We start from the raw sequence: 17,662 nt of genomic DNA, 5'->3' as shown, positions 1-17,662 counted from the left end.
TGATTGGCTGAATGACATATTTTTGTGCTTTTACCAGTCTGTTGGGCTAAGAGAAACCACTTCATGTTTCTAGATGGGAGGAAAACAGTGACAGCAGTGTGCAGGAAATGGAACAGACTATTTTCCAAAACATCCACTCCCTGCACCAGCGACGCTCAGTAGCAGCAATATTTTCGAAATACAAGATACACCGCAGACATTTGTCCAAGATCCTTCGACAACATTTTCAGGCTCGGTGGATTAGGCACAAGAAATGCAGGGTTACAGGGATAGGGTAGGGGGTGGGTCTGTGTGGGATGTTCTTCGGAGGGTCAGTGGGGCTGAATGGCATGCTTCCATACTGTCGGGATTCTATGAGTCTCAACATCAAGCGAGGAAAGGCCATAACTGTTGGCCAGCCAGTGATGTCCACATCCTGCAAATGAAGATGATAAAAAAGGCTTTGCCAATTATTGTGGGGGTAAGAGGAGAAAGACTCGGGAGGAAACAAGATGAAGGAAGCCATATAGGCAATTTTGGTATCAAGATGGTACCACCAAACAGCTGAAAGCTGACAGCAAATAAGACAGAAGTTGAAGAAGAAAAGGAATGAATCAGAAAAGGACCGCATGAAAACAATGACAACTGGAAATCGGAAGCATAGATGATTAAAATTTTTAGATTTGAGCAAGATGACGAAATTACAATGTAATCCTAAGTGATAAGGCAGAGGGATGAGAGAAGGGACTGGCACAAAGACAACAGTAATGTCCCTATAAATTATTTTGAATTGCATTCACCAAATAATGGTTCTTTCCAGGACCCCTTACTATTTAGTTTAAATGGGAATAGTGGCTGTCATGTCTACAAGTGAAGAAATTAGAAATGTTTCAAAATTTGAACTGATTCCTCTCCAAAGGATTGTATCAAGGAAACAACAATATTTGGCTATTACAATGGGGAACTTGCAGGATGTTGTTTTTAAACTCTAAATGCCAAAACCAAAATTGAGTAGCCATCAGTCCAAAATAAAATGGAACAGGGTTTAGTGTCACAATTAGGATCTCTTAAAATACCTTTTCACTTGATGAGTTTTCTTGAACTTTAATTCGCCTTCTTTTCTTTTTCTGAAGGTAGCTACGTTGATTTTCCTCTGCCTCTTTCTTAGATGCTCTGCATACAAAATGTAAAATTACATATTTAACTTTGCTCAAACCTCTACTTTAAGAGTTACAATGGTAAATATTTGCTCCCAAATGACAATTACTCTACTGATTCCTCCAGTGGAAAGTGTGTGCCAAAATTGGTTGAATCAATAGTAATTGGTAAAAACACAAGAATTTCATAAATTTGAAATGGGATCTTTTCCAGTATAAGGCAAGTAATATCCAGAATGCCTATACCATCCAAATTATCAAAGTTAAGAAAAAAGGTTTTGAAACTACGGGCTAATACCATCTATGGTTCAGTAGCATTCACTGATCAACTATCGAAAGGACAAACGTGGAGACGTTACATAAACCATAGGAACAGGAGTAGGCCACTCACTCAGTCTATCGAGCCTATTCCATATTCAATTAAATCATGGCTGATCATCCACAGCAATGCCACTTTCTCATAATGTCATTAGTTTCCAGAAAACTTTTAATTTTTGTCTTGTATGCAATCAATGATTAAGCTTGCACTGAAATTCTCAATTACAGAGGACAAAGATTCAGCATCCTCTGCATGAAAAAAATATCACCACAACTCGGTTTTAAATGGTTTACCCTTTATTCTGAGATAATACCTCAGTTTTAGAATCACCAGCCAGGGAAACCCCTCATCTACATCAATCTTGTCAGCCCCAGGAAGAACTAAGTTAGAATAAGGTCAGCCCTCATTCTTTGAAACTCTAGGGAATTCAGACCCAGTCTTCTCAAATCTCCCCAGTGGAACAACCCCACCATTTTAGGGATTAATCTGGTGAACCATTGTTATGCTTCCTCAAAAGACAAGTTTAGCCATCCTCATACAAGAGAGGGCAAAATTATACACAACACCTCAGGTGCTACAGTGCCGTGGTTGCATAGAGCTCTAGAAAGACTATTTACTTCTGGATGCAAATCCTGTGATGAATGCTAACGTACTATTTGTTCTCCTCATTGTTTGCTACACCTGCATGTTGGAAATGTGTTGCTGGAGAAGCGCAGCAGGTCAGGCAGCATCTAGGGAACAGGAGAATCGACGTTTCGGGCATTAGCCCTTCTTCAGGAATGAGGAAAGTTTGTCCAGCAGGCTAAGATAAAAGATAGGGAGGAGGGATTTGGGGGAGGGGCGTCGGAAATGTGATAGGTGGAAAAAGGTCAAGGTGAGGGTGATAGGTCAGACTGGGGTGGGGGCGGAGAGGTCGGGAAGAAGATTGCAGGTTAGGAAGGCGGTGCTGAATTTGATGGATTTGACTGAGACAGGCTGGGAGGAGGGGAAATGAGGAAACTGGTGAAATCCGAGTTCATCCCTTGTGGTTGGAGGGTTCCTAGCCGGAAGATGAGGCGTTCTTCCTCCAACCGTCGTTTTGTTGTGGTCTGGCGATGGAGGAGTCCAAAGACCTGCATATCCTTGGTGGAGTGGGAGGGGGAATTGAAATGTTGAGCTACAGGGTGGTTGGGTTGGTTGGTCCGGGTGTCCCAGAGGTGTTCTCTGAAACGCTCTGCAAGTAGGCGGCCTGTCTCCCCAATATAGAGGAGGCCACATCGGGTACAGAGGATGCAATAGATGATATGTGTGGAGGTACAGGTGAATCTGTGGCGGATATGGAAGTTTCCTTTGGGGCCTTGGAGGGAGGTGAGAGGGGAGGTGTGGGCGCAAGTCTTGCACCTCCTGCGGTTGCAGGGGAAGGTGCCGGGAGTGGAGGTTGGGTTGGTGGGGGGTGTGGATCTGACGAGGGAGTCACGGAGGGAGTGGTCTTTACAGAATGCTGATAGGGGAGGGGAGGGAAATACACCTGCATGTTAGCTTTTAGTGATTCATGAACAAATACATCCAGGTTCTCTTGTGACACCAGCACTTCCAAGATGGCTTGGAGAGGGTGGACGCTAGGAAATTGTTTCCGTTAGGCGAGGAGACTAGGACCCGTGGACACAGCCTTAGAATTAGAGGGTAAATTCAGAACAGAAATGCGGAGACATTTTTTCAGCCAGAGAGTGGTGGGCCTGTGGAATTCATTGCCGCAGAGTGCAGTGGAGGCTGGGACGCTAAATGTCTTCAAGGCAGAGATTGACAAATTCTTGATGTCACAAGGAATTAAGGGCTACAGGGAGAATGCGGGTAAGTGGAGTTGAAATGCCCATCAGCCATGATTGAATGGCGGAGTGGACTCGATGGGCCGAATGGCCTTACTTCCGCTCCTATACTTAGCATTTTTGATTTTTCTACCAAAGATGAAAGGTTACCCAAATGGTATTCCACTGGCCATACTCTAACCCCACCACAGTTTGTCCAAAACCTCAAAGCCTCCTTGCATCTTCCTCAACTTGCATTCCCACCCAATTTGGTGCCAACAGCAAATTTGAAAACATAACAATTAGTCTCTAGATTTGGATCACTAACACAGATCATTAATAGCTATGGACCTAGCACTGAAACTTGCGGTACCTCACCAGTAACAAGTCTGCCATCCTGAGCATAATCCATTTATTCCTACTCTAATTTCTAACTATTAACCAATTCTCAATTCATGCTTGGATTTCCTCAAGCCAGTGCACTCTAATTTTATTTGCTAACCTCTAGCGCAGGATGCTATCAAAGCCTTCTAAAAAAAATCCAAATACAGCATAGTCATTTGGTTCATTTATGAATACTACAAGCAAATCCTCAAAAGAACTCCAACAGGTTTGTCAAACATAAAAAACACACTGACTAAGCCCAATTTTATCATTTTTTTACCCTGAATGTCCAGTTACTACATCCTTTATAAGTGATCATAAAATTTCTCTACTCAAAGTCAACCCAACAGGTCTGCAAATCTCTATTCTCCCTCCTCTTCCTTTCGTAAACTGTAGGGTTACATTTACTATTTTCTAATCCTCAGTAATGTCCTTCTAACTTTTTTCATTAGCTACAGATGGTTGTTAAGCCTCAAAAGAATGCCTGTTTGAGGCTGTGAAACATTTCTTGAAAAAAAATGAACCATTGCCTATCTACTGCCACATCTTCTGCTGCATTATCGCAACATACCATAGCTATCTTATCCTTCATAACTTCCTTTGTGCCAAGATTCTAGCTTCAGAATGAACTAAATTGCATTCAAACTTAAATGGAAAATTCTGTATTATGATCACTATTTTCTAAAGGTTCCTTTATAGCAAGATTTTAATTAGACTTTGTTCATTATATACTAAATCAAAAATAATGTGATCCCCTGCTGGTTTCATAGATTCACCTTGTAAACACTCAAGGAAATTTACCTTCTAAATAATTAGTGCGGATTTGGTTAACCACTTGCTCTGCTGTATTACCCATGCTACATGCACAATTTAATATCTTTATTTGTCACAATATATCAACATTACCACTACACTTTGATGGCCAATAAATAACTTCTCTATGTAAGCTGCCCCACTTTTTAAAAATATAGCTCCACCCAAAAAATTCTGTTTTTTGTTCCTTTGATCCAAGATCCTCTTTTTTGGGAATACTGATCTTGTTCCTTAAGAGTGTTCCTCTACCTCCTTTTCGCCTGTTCCTCCTAAATGTGGAATATATTTGGATATTCCATTCCTTGTCTCGACTAATCTGTGGTCACATCTCAATTATGGCAATTAATAACATCTATTTACTTCAAACTGCTCATTGTAATCAGCAACAATTTTGCAAATGTTATGTACATTCAAAAAGAATGTCTTTAATTCTAGTTTTCTAACACAATACTATATTCTGATCTGATGTGATGCTTACCTATGCTTTGTCTGTATTTCTACTTTTCTGCTTCCTTTTACTGGTTTCACTTTCCTTGAATCACTGCTCATGCTTCCAACCCCTACCAAGTTGGTTTAAATGCTTCCCAACTGCACTAAAGGAATCTCCATGAAGACGTCAGCCCCAGTCCTAAGACGCAGCGTATCCAACGTCCAATGGCCTCACATGACACCGAACCAATTTTTAATGCCTCCCTCCCACACCAGTTCTACAGCTCAATTTTCTTTTTGTTACACTCATTAAATTATGGAACTAGAGATCACCCTGAAGTTACTGTTTTCAAGATTATATTTTTCAATCTCATTCCAGGATTTCATCCCCCTTTTTATCTACAATGATATCGACATGGACTACGACATCTGGGTGTTTACGTGCCCACAGAATAATGTCCCACAGTCAGTGACCTCCTTGTCCTTGATACCAGGGAGATAACAGACCACCCAAGAGTGATGTCTACAGCTACAAAAACACCCATCTGCTTCTCTAATTTCCTATTATTGTTGATGGCATAGTGCATTTTGGGAGTTTTAATGAACAGATCCTATACCTTGTTCTTGGGCGCTTCCGTTTATCATCAGAATCACTTTCCTCTTCCTCACTCGATCCTGACTCCTGAAAATCAGAATCACTCTCGTGCTCAGTAGTATTTTCATTACTACTTGCTGAAAAGAAAATCAAAGTGATTTTAAAAATTTACAGAGGAAATACAAAGACAATCCTGAAAAAAGGAGATTTAATGTTTGTATCAATAACATCACGTTGAAACACAATTGGTTTCCAAGGACTCTCCTAAAATAAGGTAAATTCACCATAGCTCCATTGGACCATAGGGCTGCTCCCTCAGAGATGACTTGCGGGGAGTTTAATCCAAGGGTCACTATACCTCAGGCAAGGGATAAGGACGTTGTTGGTGTCACTCTGCACTGTCATCCAGTCAACTGAGCTAACCCTAATTCAACATCACAACTGGATCGGCAGCCATTGTCTAAACAAAACATATCAAAATATCTGCATTACCTTTTCTTCTGCTCTTTCGTGTGCCTTCTTTTGTCTGCTCTTTGACTTTAGATCCCTTCTTTTCATCCCCAGATTCACCATCACTCATTGTGAGCTTGTGTCGCAGAAGTCGATGTCTATAGCGTGGTTTCTTTGTCATTTCAAAGTCAGAATCTGAATCAGAATCTGGTTCAGCATCCTCTTCCTCATCTATTTAAATAATTCAGCACTGTTTTATTAAAGCCTTTACAAAAAAGTAGCATTCTTGGTCTAAAATATTAGGTTGGACATATGAAACTAAGACACAAGCTCATTATTTGACTTCTATTCAGTTGTTAAGTATTATTTCAGACATACTTTGGTTGTAAATCAGAAAAGCAAAAAAAGTTTGAAACAGAAGTAAAAGCTGTAGAGAAACTCAATAGGTATGGCAACATCTGTGAAGACAAAGTAGAGTCAACATGATCAAAAGAAGGATCATTACACATGAAATGTCAGTTCTTGTTTCACTATCAACTCAAGAAATGTTGAGGGAACATAAATCATCATGGTGTTACAAGATTATCAGCTGCTTTCTCATTAAAGAGAGACAACTGGTAGAGGCTTAACCTGAGGATCACTATGCCCTTAGACAAGAGGAGGAGGTTGAGAAGGACGACTCTTTATTGTAACCTCAGTCAGTGAGATAATATACATTTCACGGAGAGGAGGAAATGTAAATCATGAGCAGAGAGAAAGAGAACGAAGAGAAGAACCTGCAAAATAGGGGGTAAAAAAGTCACCCATATTGTTGAGGTATTGCTGCCTCACACTAGGTTAGACTGGGCAAGGAATGGCAGGTGTCCTGCCTGACAATACAAAGTAATTTGTGTAGTGCATGATCATCAGTGGCATCAAGTTTCTGTGGTGTATGTACATCTAAGTAGCTGAATCAGTTGGTTTATAAGGATATTTAACTGGTAGTTTGAACCAAGGTTTTATTTATTCATTTCGGATTCCAATTTTCTCCCCCCAAAAGTCAAAGCCCTTTTGTACCTTAGTCGAAGAAATCTTAATTTTAACCAAAGCATTTACCCACAATTTTAAATTCGTGATAAGAACATTGGCTTCCCTTGACATATTATCCAACTAGTACAACATTTGCAAAGTAAATAATTCATTCGAAAGTGCCTCATTTTGAATGCATTTTTAGTAAAGCTGCAAAAATGAGTCTTCATAGCCCGTAAGGACCATTGGCAGTTCTTTCAGAAACATCTGAAGATGAAGTTAACCTGAGAGCCACCATGCCCCCAGTGAATTGCGAGGTTGAGAAGGTGAGGCTCTTTAAAACATGCAAAAATTGAACCTGTGCTGTCAACATTACTGTATTCCAAACCAGCAGTCTAACAAACTGATCTAACAGAGGAAGACGGCAGAAAGCTACAGAACACAGGAATTTGGAGAGTTCTCTTGCACAAAAAGCTAACATCCATGTTCAACAAGTAACATGGAAGGCAACCAGGATGCCGACCTTTATTTCAGAGGGAATAGAGTTTAATAGTAGAGAGGTTTTTCTAAAACTGTACAAGATACTGATCAGACCAAAGCTGAAAAGTTTTGAGCTCCTTATATAAGGAAAAGAACTGGCTATAAAATCAACCCAGAGAAAGTTCACTAGTCTATTTGCCGCTGTGGAGGGACTATCTTATGGGGAAAAGACGTTGAGGCTGTAATCAGAATTTAGAAAAATGAGAGGCAGCCTTATTGAAACACAAGATTTTTTAGGGAACCTAAAGGTAGATATAGAAAGCCTGTTTCCCTTTGTGGGAGAATACAGGACCAGAGGACAGAGGACAATCTCAATAACGGGTTGTACACAAAAGGAGGAATTTCTCCTGAGTGTCGTAAATATAGAAACAAGAAAACAGGTCCTTCATTCCATTCCAAGCAGATATTCCAAACTGATCAAGCTCATTTGCCAGCACTTGGCCCATATCCCTCTAAACTCTTCCTATGCATTTACCCATCCAGATGCCTTTTAAAAAGTGTTGTAATTGTACCCATTTCAACCAGTTCCTCTGGCAGCTCATTCCATACATGCATCACTCTCAATGTTACTCCTTAGGTCTCAAATCTTCCCCCTCTCACCCTAAATCTATGCCCTCTATTTCTGGAGTCGCCATCCTGAGAGAAAAAAACCCTGGCTATTCATCCTATCTATTCTCATGACTTTATAAACGTCTATAATGTCACCCTGCAGCCTCCGACACTCCGGAGAAAATAGCCCCAGACTATTCATCCTTTCCCTGTAGCTCAAACACTTCAACCCTGGCAACATCCTTGTCAATCTTCTTAGACCTTTGAAGTTTAACATCTTTCCCCAGCAAAGCAACCAGAATTGAATGCAGTATTCCAAATGAGGCCTAATCAATGTCCAGTACAGCTGTAACATGATGTCCCAACTATATTCAATGCACTGACCAATAAAGGCAAGCGTACCAAACGCTTTCTTCACTATCCTGTCGACCTGTGACTCCACTTTCAAGGAACTGTGAACTTGGACCCAAAGATCTCTTCGGTTATACTTCCCAGACCCTATCATTAAGTGTATAAGTCCTGCCCTGATATGCCTTACCAAAATTCAACACCTCACATTTACCTAAATTAAGGTCCACCTGTCACTCCTGAACCCTTCGGATCACTGTGCCATTGTACCGAGATAATCTTCTTTACCGTCCACTACACCACCTATTTTGGCATCATCTGCAAACATACTAACTATTCCTTTCATATTCCCATCCAAATCATTTATATAATGACAAAAAGCAGTGGACCCAGCTACAATCCTTGCGGCACATTGCTGGTCACGGGAATCCATTCTGAAAAATAACCCTCCACTACCACCCTCTGCCTTCTACCCACAAAGCAATCTTGTATCCAAATGGCCAACTCTCTCTGGATTCCATGTGATCTAACTTTGCTACCCAGTCTACCATGCGGAACCTTGCCAAATGCCTTGCTGAAGTCTATACAGACAAATGTCCACCGCTCTGCTTTCAATTTTCTTTGACACGTCTTCAAAAAGCTCAATCAAGTTGTGAGACATTATTTCCCACGTACAAAGCTATGACGACTATCCCCAAGTATTTCTTGCCTTTCTAAATAAAAGTAAATCAGGTCCTTTAGAATCACCTCCAACAACTTTCATAGTGAATGGTAGGACCTTAAGGAGTGTAATGGAACAGAGGGACCTTTGAGTTCAGGTGCAGGGTTCCCTCAAAGTGGAGCCAAGGGTAGACAGGACAGTGAAAGAGGATTTTGGCACACTAGCCTTCAATAAGGACATTGAGTATAGAAGTTGGGAAGTTATGTTGCAGTTGTACAGGACATTGGTGGGGCTGTACTTGGAGTATGGTGTTCAGTTCTGGTCACCTTGCTAGAGGAAGAATGTTATTAAACTGGAAAGAGTGCAGAAGAAATTTACAAGAATGTCATCAGGACTCAATTGTCTGAGATATAGAGGGAGGTTATACAAGCTAGGACATTTTTTCTTTAGTGTTGGAGACTGAGAGGGGTGAGGATCTTATAGAAGTGTTTACGATCATGAGGGGCAAGGATAGGGTGAATGCACTCAGTCTTTTTCCCATGGTTGGGGAATCAAGGACAAGGACATCAGCTTAAGGTTAGAGGGGGCAAGAATAAAAGGGAACCTGAGGGACAACATTTTTACACAGAATATGAAATGACTTGCCAGCAGTAGTAGTTAAGGTGGGTACATTAACAACATTTCAAACACATTTGGACAAATGCATGGATAAGAAAGGTTTTGAAGGACATGGGCCAAGTGCAGGGAAATGGGGTTAGCATTGATGGACATGGACCAGCTTGGGCCAAAGAGCCTGTCTTCCTGCTGTAGGACTCGAAAACTTACCCAACCACTGTTGTCAGAGTCACTGACTCACCAGTTCCCTGGCTTTTCCTTACCACATTTCTTAAATAATGGCACCAAATTAGCCACGCCCAATATTCCAGCATCTCACCTAAAGAATTCTTTACTGCAGAACACTGCCAAGGCTGGATTGCTAAGTGTATTCAAGCCTGAGATAAATCTTTAATCAATAAGGTAGTTAATGGTTAAGAAAAAAGGCAGGCAAGTGGAGTTGTGGATTATCACAACAGCCATGTTCTCTCAATGCCTGAGCAACTTGATGGGCTGAATAGCCTATTTCTGTTGAGTCATTTCATCCCCCAGACATGCAATGGTTCAGTGATATCATTCTGATCTTTGATTCAGTAGGCTGTGGATTCCAAAACCCACTCCAAGGATAGGCACATGGTCTGGAAAGATTAATCACTGACTCTTGGGCTAATAAAAACAAGTGCTGAGAAACTCAGTAGGTTTGATAATACACGCGAAGAGAGAAACAGAGCTAACAGAGTCCAACATGGCTCTTCTTTAGAATTCCAGGGGTACTGCCTTTCATTAAGTAACTGAGGATTCAGCTGCTCCTAGATGAATAAAAGACAACTCATGGCACTACTCAATTATATATTGATTAACATGTAACTATTAATCAACATCACAAGCAAATTATCCTATTATTCATCTCAAAACTTTTTATAGGACCTTGCTTGCTGCATTCAAATTGGATGCTCAGCTTTCCAAATATAATAACAATTCTAAGGCCATGAAGATAGTTGAGACTCAAGGGAATGTTATATAAATTCAAATTTGTTCTTTAAAATATAACGATTAGCTAACTTTTGCTCTCAACTCAAATTATTTTGCCTTCTCACCTCAGTTATCATGCATATTTCACAAACCCCCAAACCTTGAAAGCTATGATCTCCTGCAGATGAATTAACCAATATGGTGCTTACAGTGGCAAGAGGTTTGGGGGGGAGGGGGGGGGGGAGGCAAGAAACCTAGGGTGAGAGAGGAAATAAAAATCACAACTTCAAAATCTTATTTGACTAGAAATAAGGGCCTTTAAGAAATAACTAAAATTTAGCAAACATCTACAATTCCTTTCCATTAAAAAAAAGTCCAAAAGTTTTGATGTATGTAATATTACAGGTAAAAACTTTACCCTGGATAATGGGTTAAATAAATTGTCCTCTTGCACTAAACAAAGCCTGCTCCTCCTTACCATTTTCATCATCTTCTGCCTCACTTTTTGGGTCTGATTTCTTCTTTTCTTCTTCAGATTCCTCTTCTGAAGACTTATCATCATTAGATGACAAATTTGCATTTATTTCAGCAAGCAACATCTTCTTAGCAATTCTGGCAAAAAAGAAAAACTGTTGAAAAAAACTATTTATACTTGAAAACATCACATTTAATGATCAGTACCAAAAAAAGGATACTTTACATTGCTGTCTATGCAAAGAAAAGTTTCTTCACTAATTACATTTTGTTGTACATATTTTGCACAAAATTAAGTCTCTCAGAAAAAATAATTCGGGACATGAATTGTAACAATTTACGCCAAATAATATAGATTCACTTAGTATTTATAGAATACAGAAATCCCTTACATTAGAAGCTCTACTATTCTTCTGCTTCGCAACCATTAGTAACAACTTTCTTGTATTACTTACACACAGTAGTTGGCAGGAATAAAAGGACAAAACATGCATAGGTCCCATGTAAGTTTCCTGGTTTATAAACTTTTCCAAATTTATATGCACCAATCATTTTGGTTGCTATGAAATCTTGTATTTTTTTCATACAAAAACAGAACTTGCATACACAAGGACCTTCAAATATTATCTTGGACAAATTTTCTAAAGCTTTATTTCAAGTTGTTTCAAATATGTGGCTATCAATACTGGTAAAGTTCTATAAATTCACAACAGTGTAAACACATTACAAAACATGTACATGCATATTTATCTAGTTTAGTAATAAGCTATTGCTTTCAAAGCTCATGTTGCTACTGATTGAAGTGTGCAATTTTCTGAACAGTGGCTATGAATGCATCATATACCCAAGAATTACATAATCAGCAATCTATTTATAGAGTACACAGAGCACAAAAACAGACCCTTTGGTCCAACTAGTGCATGGGACCATGTTCCCAAACTAAACTAGTCCCACCTCCCTCCAAATCTTTTCTAATTATTTTTATTTTAAACATTGTAACTGTACCTGCATCATTCACTTCCTCTGGCATTTCATTCCACACAGTAACCACTGTGTAAAAACGTTGACCCTCATGTCCTTTTCCAATCTTTCACCTCTCACCTTAAAAACATGCTTCCAATTATTGAAATCTCCCACCTTAGGGGAAAGAGCTTTGCTATTCACCTTATCTATACCACAAATTATTTTATAAATCCTATTCCTTCACTAATTCTTCTGTAAAAAAGCTGAAATGAACAAATTTAACTTCGATTACCAAAGCATAGAATTAAAGCAAGGTCATTTGGTGGAGGGAAGGAAGAACCATGAGCAGGTAAAAGAGAAGACAAGTGACACATTTACATCTTTATCAGATCTTCAGGATACACAATATTGCACAAACAATTAATTTTGCACATAGGAAAATATGGCAGCAAGGCAATATCACAAACAAATCAGATGACTGGACATAATTATTTTTATTGATGCAGATTGAGGGTGAAATGTAGCCAGAAGAAGTGAGCAAACTATGCATTTAAAATATTACAGGATCTTTACATACATTTGGATAAAGAGGATGTTCTTATTATTTCTCACTTAAATAATAGTATCCTGAACAATGTAGCTAACTTCAATTCTGCACTGAAGTACCAACCATATTGCACTCAAGTCTGAGTGAGGCCTGAACTCATCACCTTGACTCAAGGGAGAGGACTCTATCTTACTTAGTTAATGATGGGTCAACAGAAAGGAGTGGGAAACTTCAGCATTAGAACTGCTTCACACTAAATAATTTTTTAAGTACCACCTAAATTTAAAAGTGTATATAAATTAACAAGATATCAAAATACAGTAACAGTCAAAAAATAAATGTAATAGCAAACTAATGAGAATTTGTTTTGCACTTGTTATCACCTGTGATTTTCAGACAGGATCAGAGACCCTCACTTCCAAACCAGTTGTTACATGACCACCCACAAACGGTATTTAGCTACCAAGCTAGCACCTTTTCAATATGTTCCACAACAGCAATATTTTCAACTAATGCATTAAGTGTGCAATGTTACCCTCTACTTCTCTTAATTTACCCATCAACCCATCATCAGAAAATTTCTCCAGATTGCAATGCAAAAGCTTTAAATCTCCAGCATCCTCTCCCAATACTCTTGAAAGTGTGAATCATTTTGGTCTCCCATAAATACAGGAAAAATTTGTTTTCAATTACTCCAATAGCTCCTTTATGTTTCTTGCAAGCCTGCTCAACAGCTTTCATCTTGCCTTTGACTACACTTGTGTAGTTAATGCTAGTCGTTTCCTTGAACTTCAACTGGTACTAAAAGCTGTGCATTTTCCCTGTAAGACAGCAGATTTTCTCCTTTGTGCCAAATACTGCTCTTGTTCCCTCTACCCCATCATTGTTTAAAAAACAGAATTGTTACTTACTTTTCGTGTTGATAAACTTGTATGGCCGCATAACACTGCAGATTTAAGTGCTAGATTAACACACTAAGTTTATTCACCAATGAAAAGCTAAGATTCATAATCCTCACAAACAATGGAGGAGTGCCAAAATCATCACTTTAAGCAGACAACTGCCTTTATTCCACATTCTAATTAGAGACCATTTTATTTAGACCATTACAAGCTGTAGCAAACAATTAAGGTAGCAATTCAAACTAAAAAAACCACACAATTTCCTTATAAACCAAGCTTCGTTTCCAAATTATTCAATCTTACCTGCACCCGCTTTTATTAAAACACATTTCACACTACCATTCCAGGCATTATAGGGATACTTCTCACAGAACTAGAAACTATGTTCAGCCAAGTTCAGGATTAAGGTTTGAAAGATCAAGTTCACTATAGTGCTGTGTTCTCATTAGAAATGACTGGTGGGGAGTTTATCCAGAGAGTCACCACACCTCAGGCAAAGGGTGAGGTTGAAAAGAAGAATCCTTCATGGAGGCCTCTACCAGTATGGGAATTCAACCAACGCTGTCAGCATCATAAAATAGCCTTCCATCTAATTAAACTGACCAACCTCCAGGATTACAGTAACAGAGTTATTATGCTGCTAGACTAATTATCCTGGAATCCAAACTAATAATCTGGAGTCACAAGTTAAGTCCCACGATGGTTGGGTAATTAAATTTAAATAATTAAACAAATCTGGAATAAAGCAATGGTCAAGAAACTACCAAAGATATATTTTTAAAAAAAATCTGGCTCACCCACATTGTTTAGGAAAAGGAGATCTGTCATCCTTACCTGGCCTGGTGATGTGTAGCTTCAGACACAGCAATGCAGTAGTCTTAAGAATCCTCTAAAATAGCAAGCCACTCAATTATTGGTAGCTCACCACCACCAACAAAGGCAAATGGAGCTAGACAATAAACTCCAACTTTCCATCAATGTGCTCATAAATAAATAGAAATACTATGGTCATCCTTAATTACCATTTTCATGGTCATTGAAAATAAATGTTAAAGGCAGCCAATTGTGTGCTTCTGTTACTATTTGTTCTATAGCAAGAACATTTTCTCTCAAGTTATTTAATTTGTTCAACATCTGAATGCAATCTCAACTGGCTTAAATGACCACAACAATCTGACCATATATTATGGGAATCAAGAAACATTTCTCGCTATATGTTTTGTGCAGTACTGTGAATTAATTCAAATGGACTACACCATAAATATTAGATACAGTCCAGCAATCAATTTTTTTTCCCCATACACAGGGCTGCTTCCAAAATTCAAGTAAACAGAATTTCACATGACCACTATTTTGCTTTACTGAAAGACAAGCAATTATGAATGATGCCATTTTTGGTTCTATATTTCAATTCCTGTATCTCAAATATCATTTTGCCTTTAGACAAAATATTTTCTTCAAGAATGAGAAAGTAAATCATTCTGAAAACTTTGTAACCACTTAAAATGTTCTTCAAGTAAGAAAAATTACAGCAATGTGGAAACCTGCAATGCCAGCAGGAAACAATATTGAAAATGATCAGTTCAGACAACAGGTAAAGTAAATAGATAGTTAACTTTCAGACCTGGGCCTATTACAGTGTCCAAGAATAGACTTCTGAAACATTAACTGATCTTGCTTTCAAAGAATGTCATCTACTGAGCATTTTCAAAACGTCTTCTATTTTTGTTACTAGCTGCTAATATGATTAAATGTGACACAGGAATTTGTCAGATACTTCAGCAAAATTAGGTAAAGAAATTAAAATTTAATATCTAAACATTTAAGATTTGCAAAGACTATCCATTGCAGAGAAATACAGAAATTGATTCTGATCACTGCGCCAAGAATAGTTAAACGAAGAAACAATTGCATGCAATATCTTTAATCATAGATAGGTCTGATTATTTAGCACAAGTTTTCACCTGAAGGTAAATAGTTGAGTTTCCTTTGTCTTACACTTTCTATATACTTACAGTGTATCAATAGTGTGATGTGCAGGTTCTTCTGGTCTTTTGGAGCACACCGAATCCGGAGATGGCCACCAGACTGAAGACTGAACTTTCACGTCAAGTCAACTAATCAGCAGTTCAGAACCCAATCCAAGGCATACACTGGGGCAACAAACGTTAGCTGTCACTGTTCAGTCAGTTGAGCCAAACATCTTCCACCAGTTGGTTGCAGGTTCATTCTGTGCATCAAGTGAGTGTTCAAAGGCCTCTGACTCTGTATAAATTCTTTTTTGTAGCTTTCCTTAAACAGTTTCCTTTCATCAAGTTCATTTCACAAAAGCCGAATGTGCAAGATGATGGAATTGTTGCTCCCTCCCCCTTTCAACTACATAACTTCAAAATGTACAGACTTTAACTCAGACGAAGTAGAGAACATTTCTTCCTACAAATGCTGAAGGGGCATAGGAACAATTTCATTTGATGCCAATGTTTTGCATTCTCATTTACATCAAAGGCTGAAACTGAATCCATTTTATGCAGTTACCTCACATTGGCAGAAAAAAATCGATTCAGGTCAGGCTCAAAAGTTCATTGCCCATCCATTCTCAAAACAATAATTTAGAAACAAAAAAAAGTTGTAATTCGAGTCTTAGAAATACAACATATACAAAATGATTTGAAGTATCACAAAAACAAAATAAATTCACCAGCATTACTTGACAATCATATTATAAATACAATTCAAATTTACAACTACCCCATGGAAAACTCGCATTCCATTAAATATTTGTAATGACAATTTTCAACTGATTTTTAATTTCACGCAGTATTAATAAAAAAAAACAAACAACTTCCAAATATTCCAAATCATAAAAAGTGCGCTGCAGCTCCCTGTGGTTACAATGGAACCACAATTTCACAAGACAATTTAAAAAAAATATTATAACAAAAACATAAGATTTGATATATTTTGTCTAACAAATACACACATTAATTTAATTTATAAATTAGCTCATCCAATTTCAAACAGTGCCAGGAACACTCAAGCACAATAAAGTTGCCTGCTCAAGGCATGACAAAAGATTATGAACAATATCATTTTGCTAAATAAATGAAAAAGGGAAACCAAATCACGGCTCACAATAAATTCTGCAAAAGTTGTAACAAAACATTTCCTCCTCTACTATGTGATAATTCAGAGAACCAGATCGTTGAGCTCTACACTAAAGGTAGGATAACTGAAATAACGTTTGCATTTTAAATTAGCTTGCTTCAAAACGTTAATTGAAAAGCATAACAAGTGGTACATTTTCAGCAATATATCTTTCCTAAAAGAGCAAGGAAGAGATGTTTTGATTGGTTCTTAAAGGTATCATGGGGTGATAACTAGATTTTTCATGTGTCAATGCTGGCCTTTTTGTCAGCCCATATTTACTGTGCCATATTTACTGTGAAACAATTCTGCTCTATTTCAATAGTTAACTTACAAACGTAACTTCTGAAAATCTGGTGCTGCATTAGAAACCAAACATCTCAACATCTAGTAGTTTAGCATTTAAATTCTACAGCTCTATTCAGAAACTTCCAATGATCTTCACAGGAAGACATCAAATCTTCATAGACAAAATCCTGGGATTACTTTTAGGCATCTCTCAAATATACATCTCTAAAAGTAACAGTAAAAGGTGAAGTGTACGCTGAAAGGACAACATTAACGATTAACATGTCATCGTACTCTAGATGAGAAAAAGTTGCTCTAAGAATAATTCTTCTTTTCTGCTGACAATTACTTTCCTTTATTGTATTTCATGATTTCAAAACAAAGTTCAAGCAGGAAGAGCAGAGCAAAATGTTTGTTTGCCGACCTTTCTACCTCTCCATAAACAAGATACAGTCTCTATTATGAAAGATCATCATCTGGTAACATCTCCTTTTTAGAAGTTGCCCAAGTTCATGTGACGGCTTGGCAGATAGATACATCCACTGAAGTAGTATATAGTTATCAATAAAAGTGAATACGATCTATTTTCAAGCACGAGCCTTTGGCAATCACAGCTCATGCTGCCAATGAGTCATGAAATGTTAATAGGACAGCAGCAAGCCATTCAGCTCAAGTGCAAGATGAATTTTTCTCCTCATAGGCTAAGTCTAACCTCTTGCTCAGTCCAAAACCCTTTAACATATCAGCAACTAACAAACTTAA

At 38.3% G+C, this 17,662-nt stretch overlaps 1 protein-coding gene across 3 annotated transcripts in view; it reads right to left on the bottom strand.

The window, feature by feature from the left end:
- The window catches only part of atrx (ATRX chromatin remodeler), a 241,124-nt gene that overhangs the window by 109,178 nt on the left and 114,284 nt on the right, over window positions 1–17,662 (bottom strand). For all 3 annotated transcript variants that reach the window (XM_043704988.1, XM_043704987.1, XM_043704986.1), the window contains 4 exons: window positions 11,061–11,194; window positions 5,953–6,141; window positions 5,483–5,597; window positions 1,056–1,152 (listed from right to left, as the gene is read on the bottom strand). In XM_043704988.1, the coding sequence (XP_043560923.1) occupies window positions 1,056–1,152; window positions 5,483–5,597; window positions 5,953–6,141; window positions 11,061–11,194 (535 nt within the window). The remainder of the gene's footprint in view (window positions 1–1,055; window positions 1,153–5,482; window positions 5,598–5,952; window positions 6,142–11,060; window positions 11,195–17,662) is intronic.

The sequence above is a fragment of the Chiloscyllium plagiosum genome, chromosome 15 (assembly GCF_004010195.1).
Source record: "Chiloscyllium plagiosum isolate BGI_BamShark_2017 chromosome 15, ASM401019v2, whole genome shotgun sequence".
NCBI classification, from domain to species: Eukaryota; Metazoa; Chordata; class Chondrichthyes; order Orectolobiformes; family Hemiscylliidae; genus Chiloscyllium; species Chiloscyllium plagiosum.
This window is presented reverse-complemented; position numbering and strand designations above follow the sequence as displayed.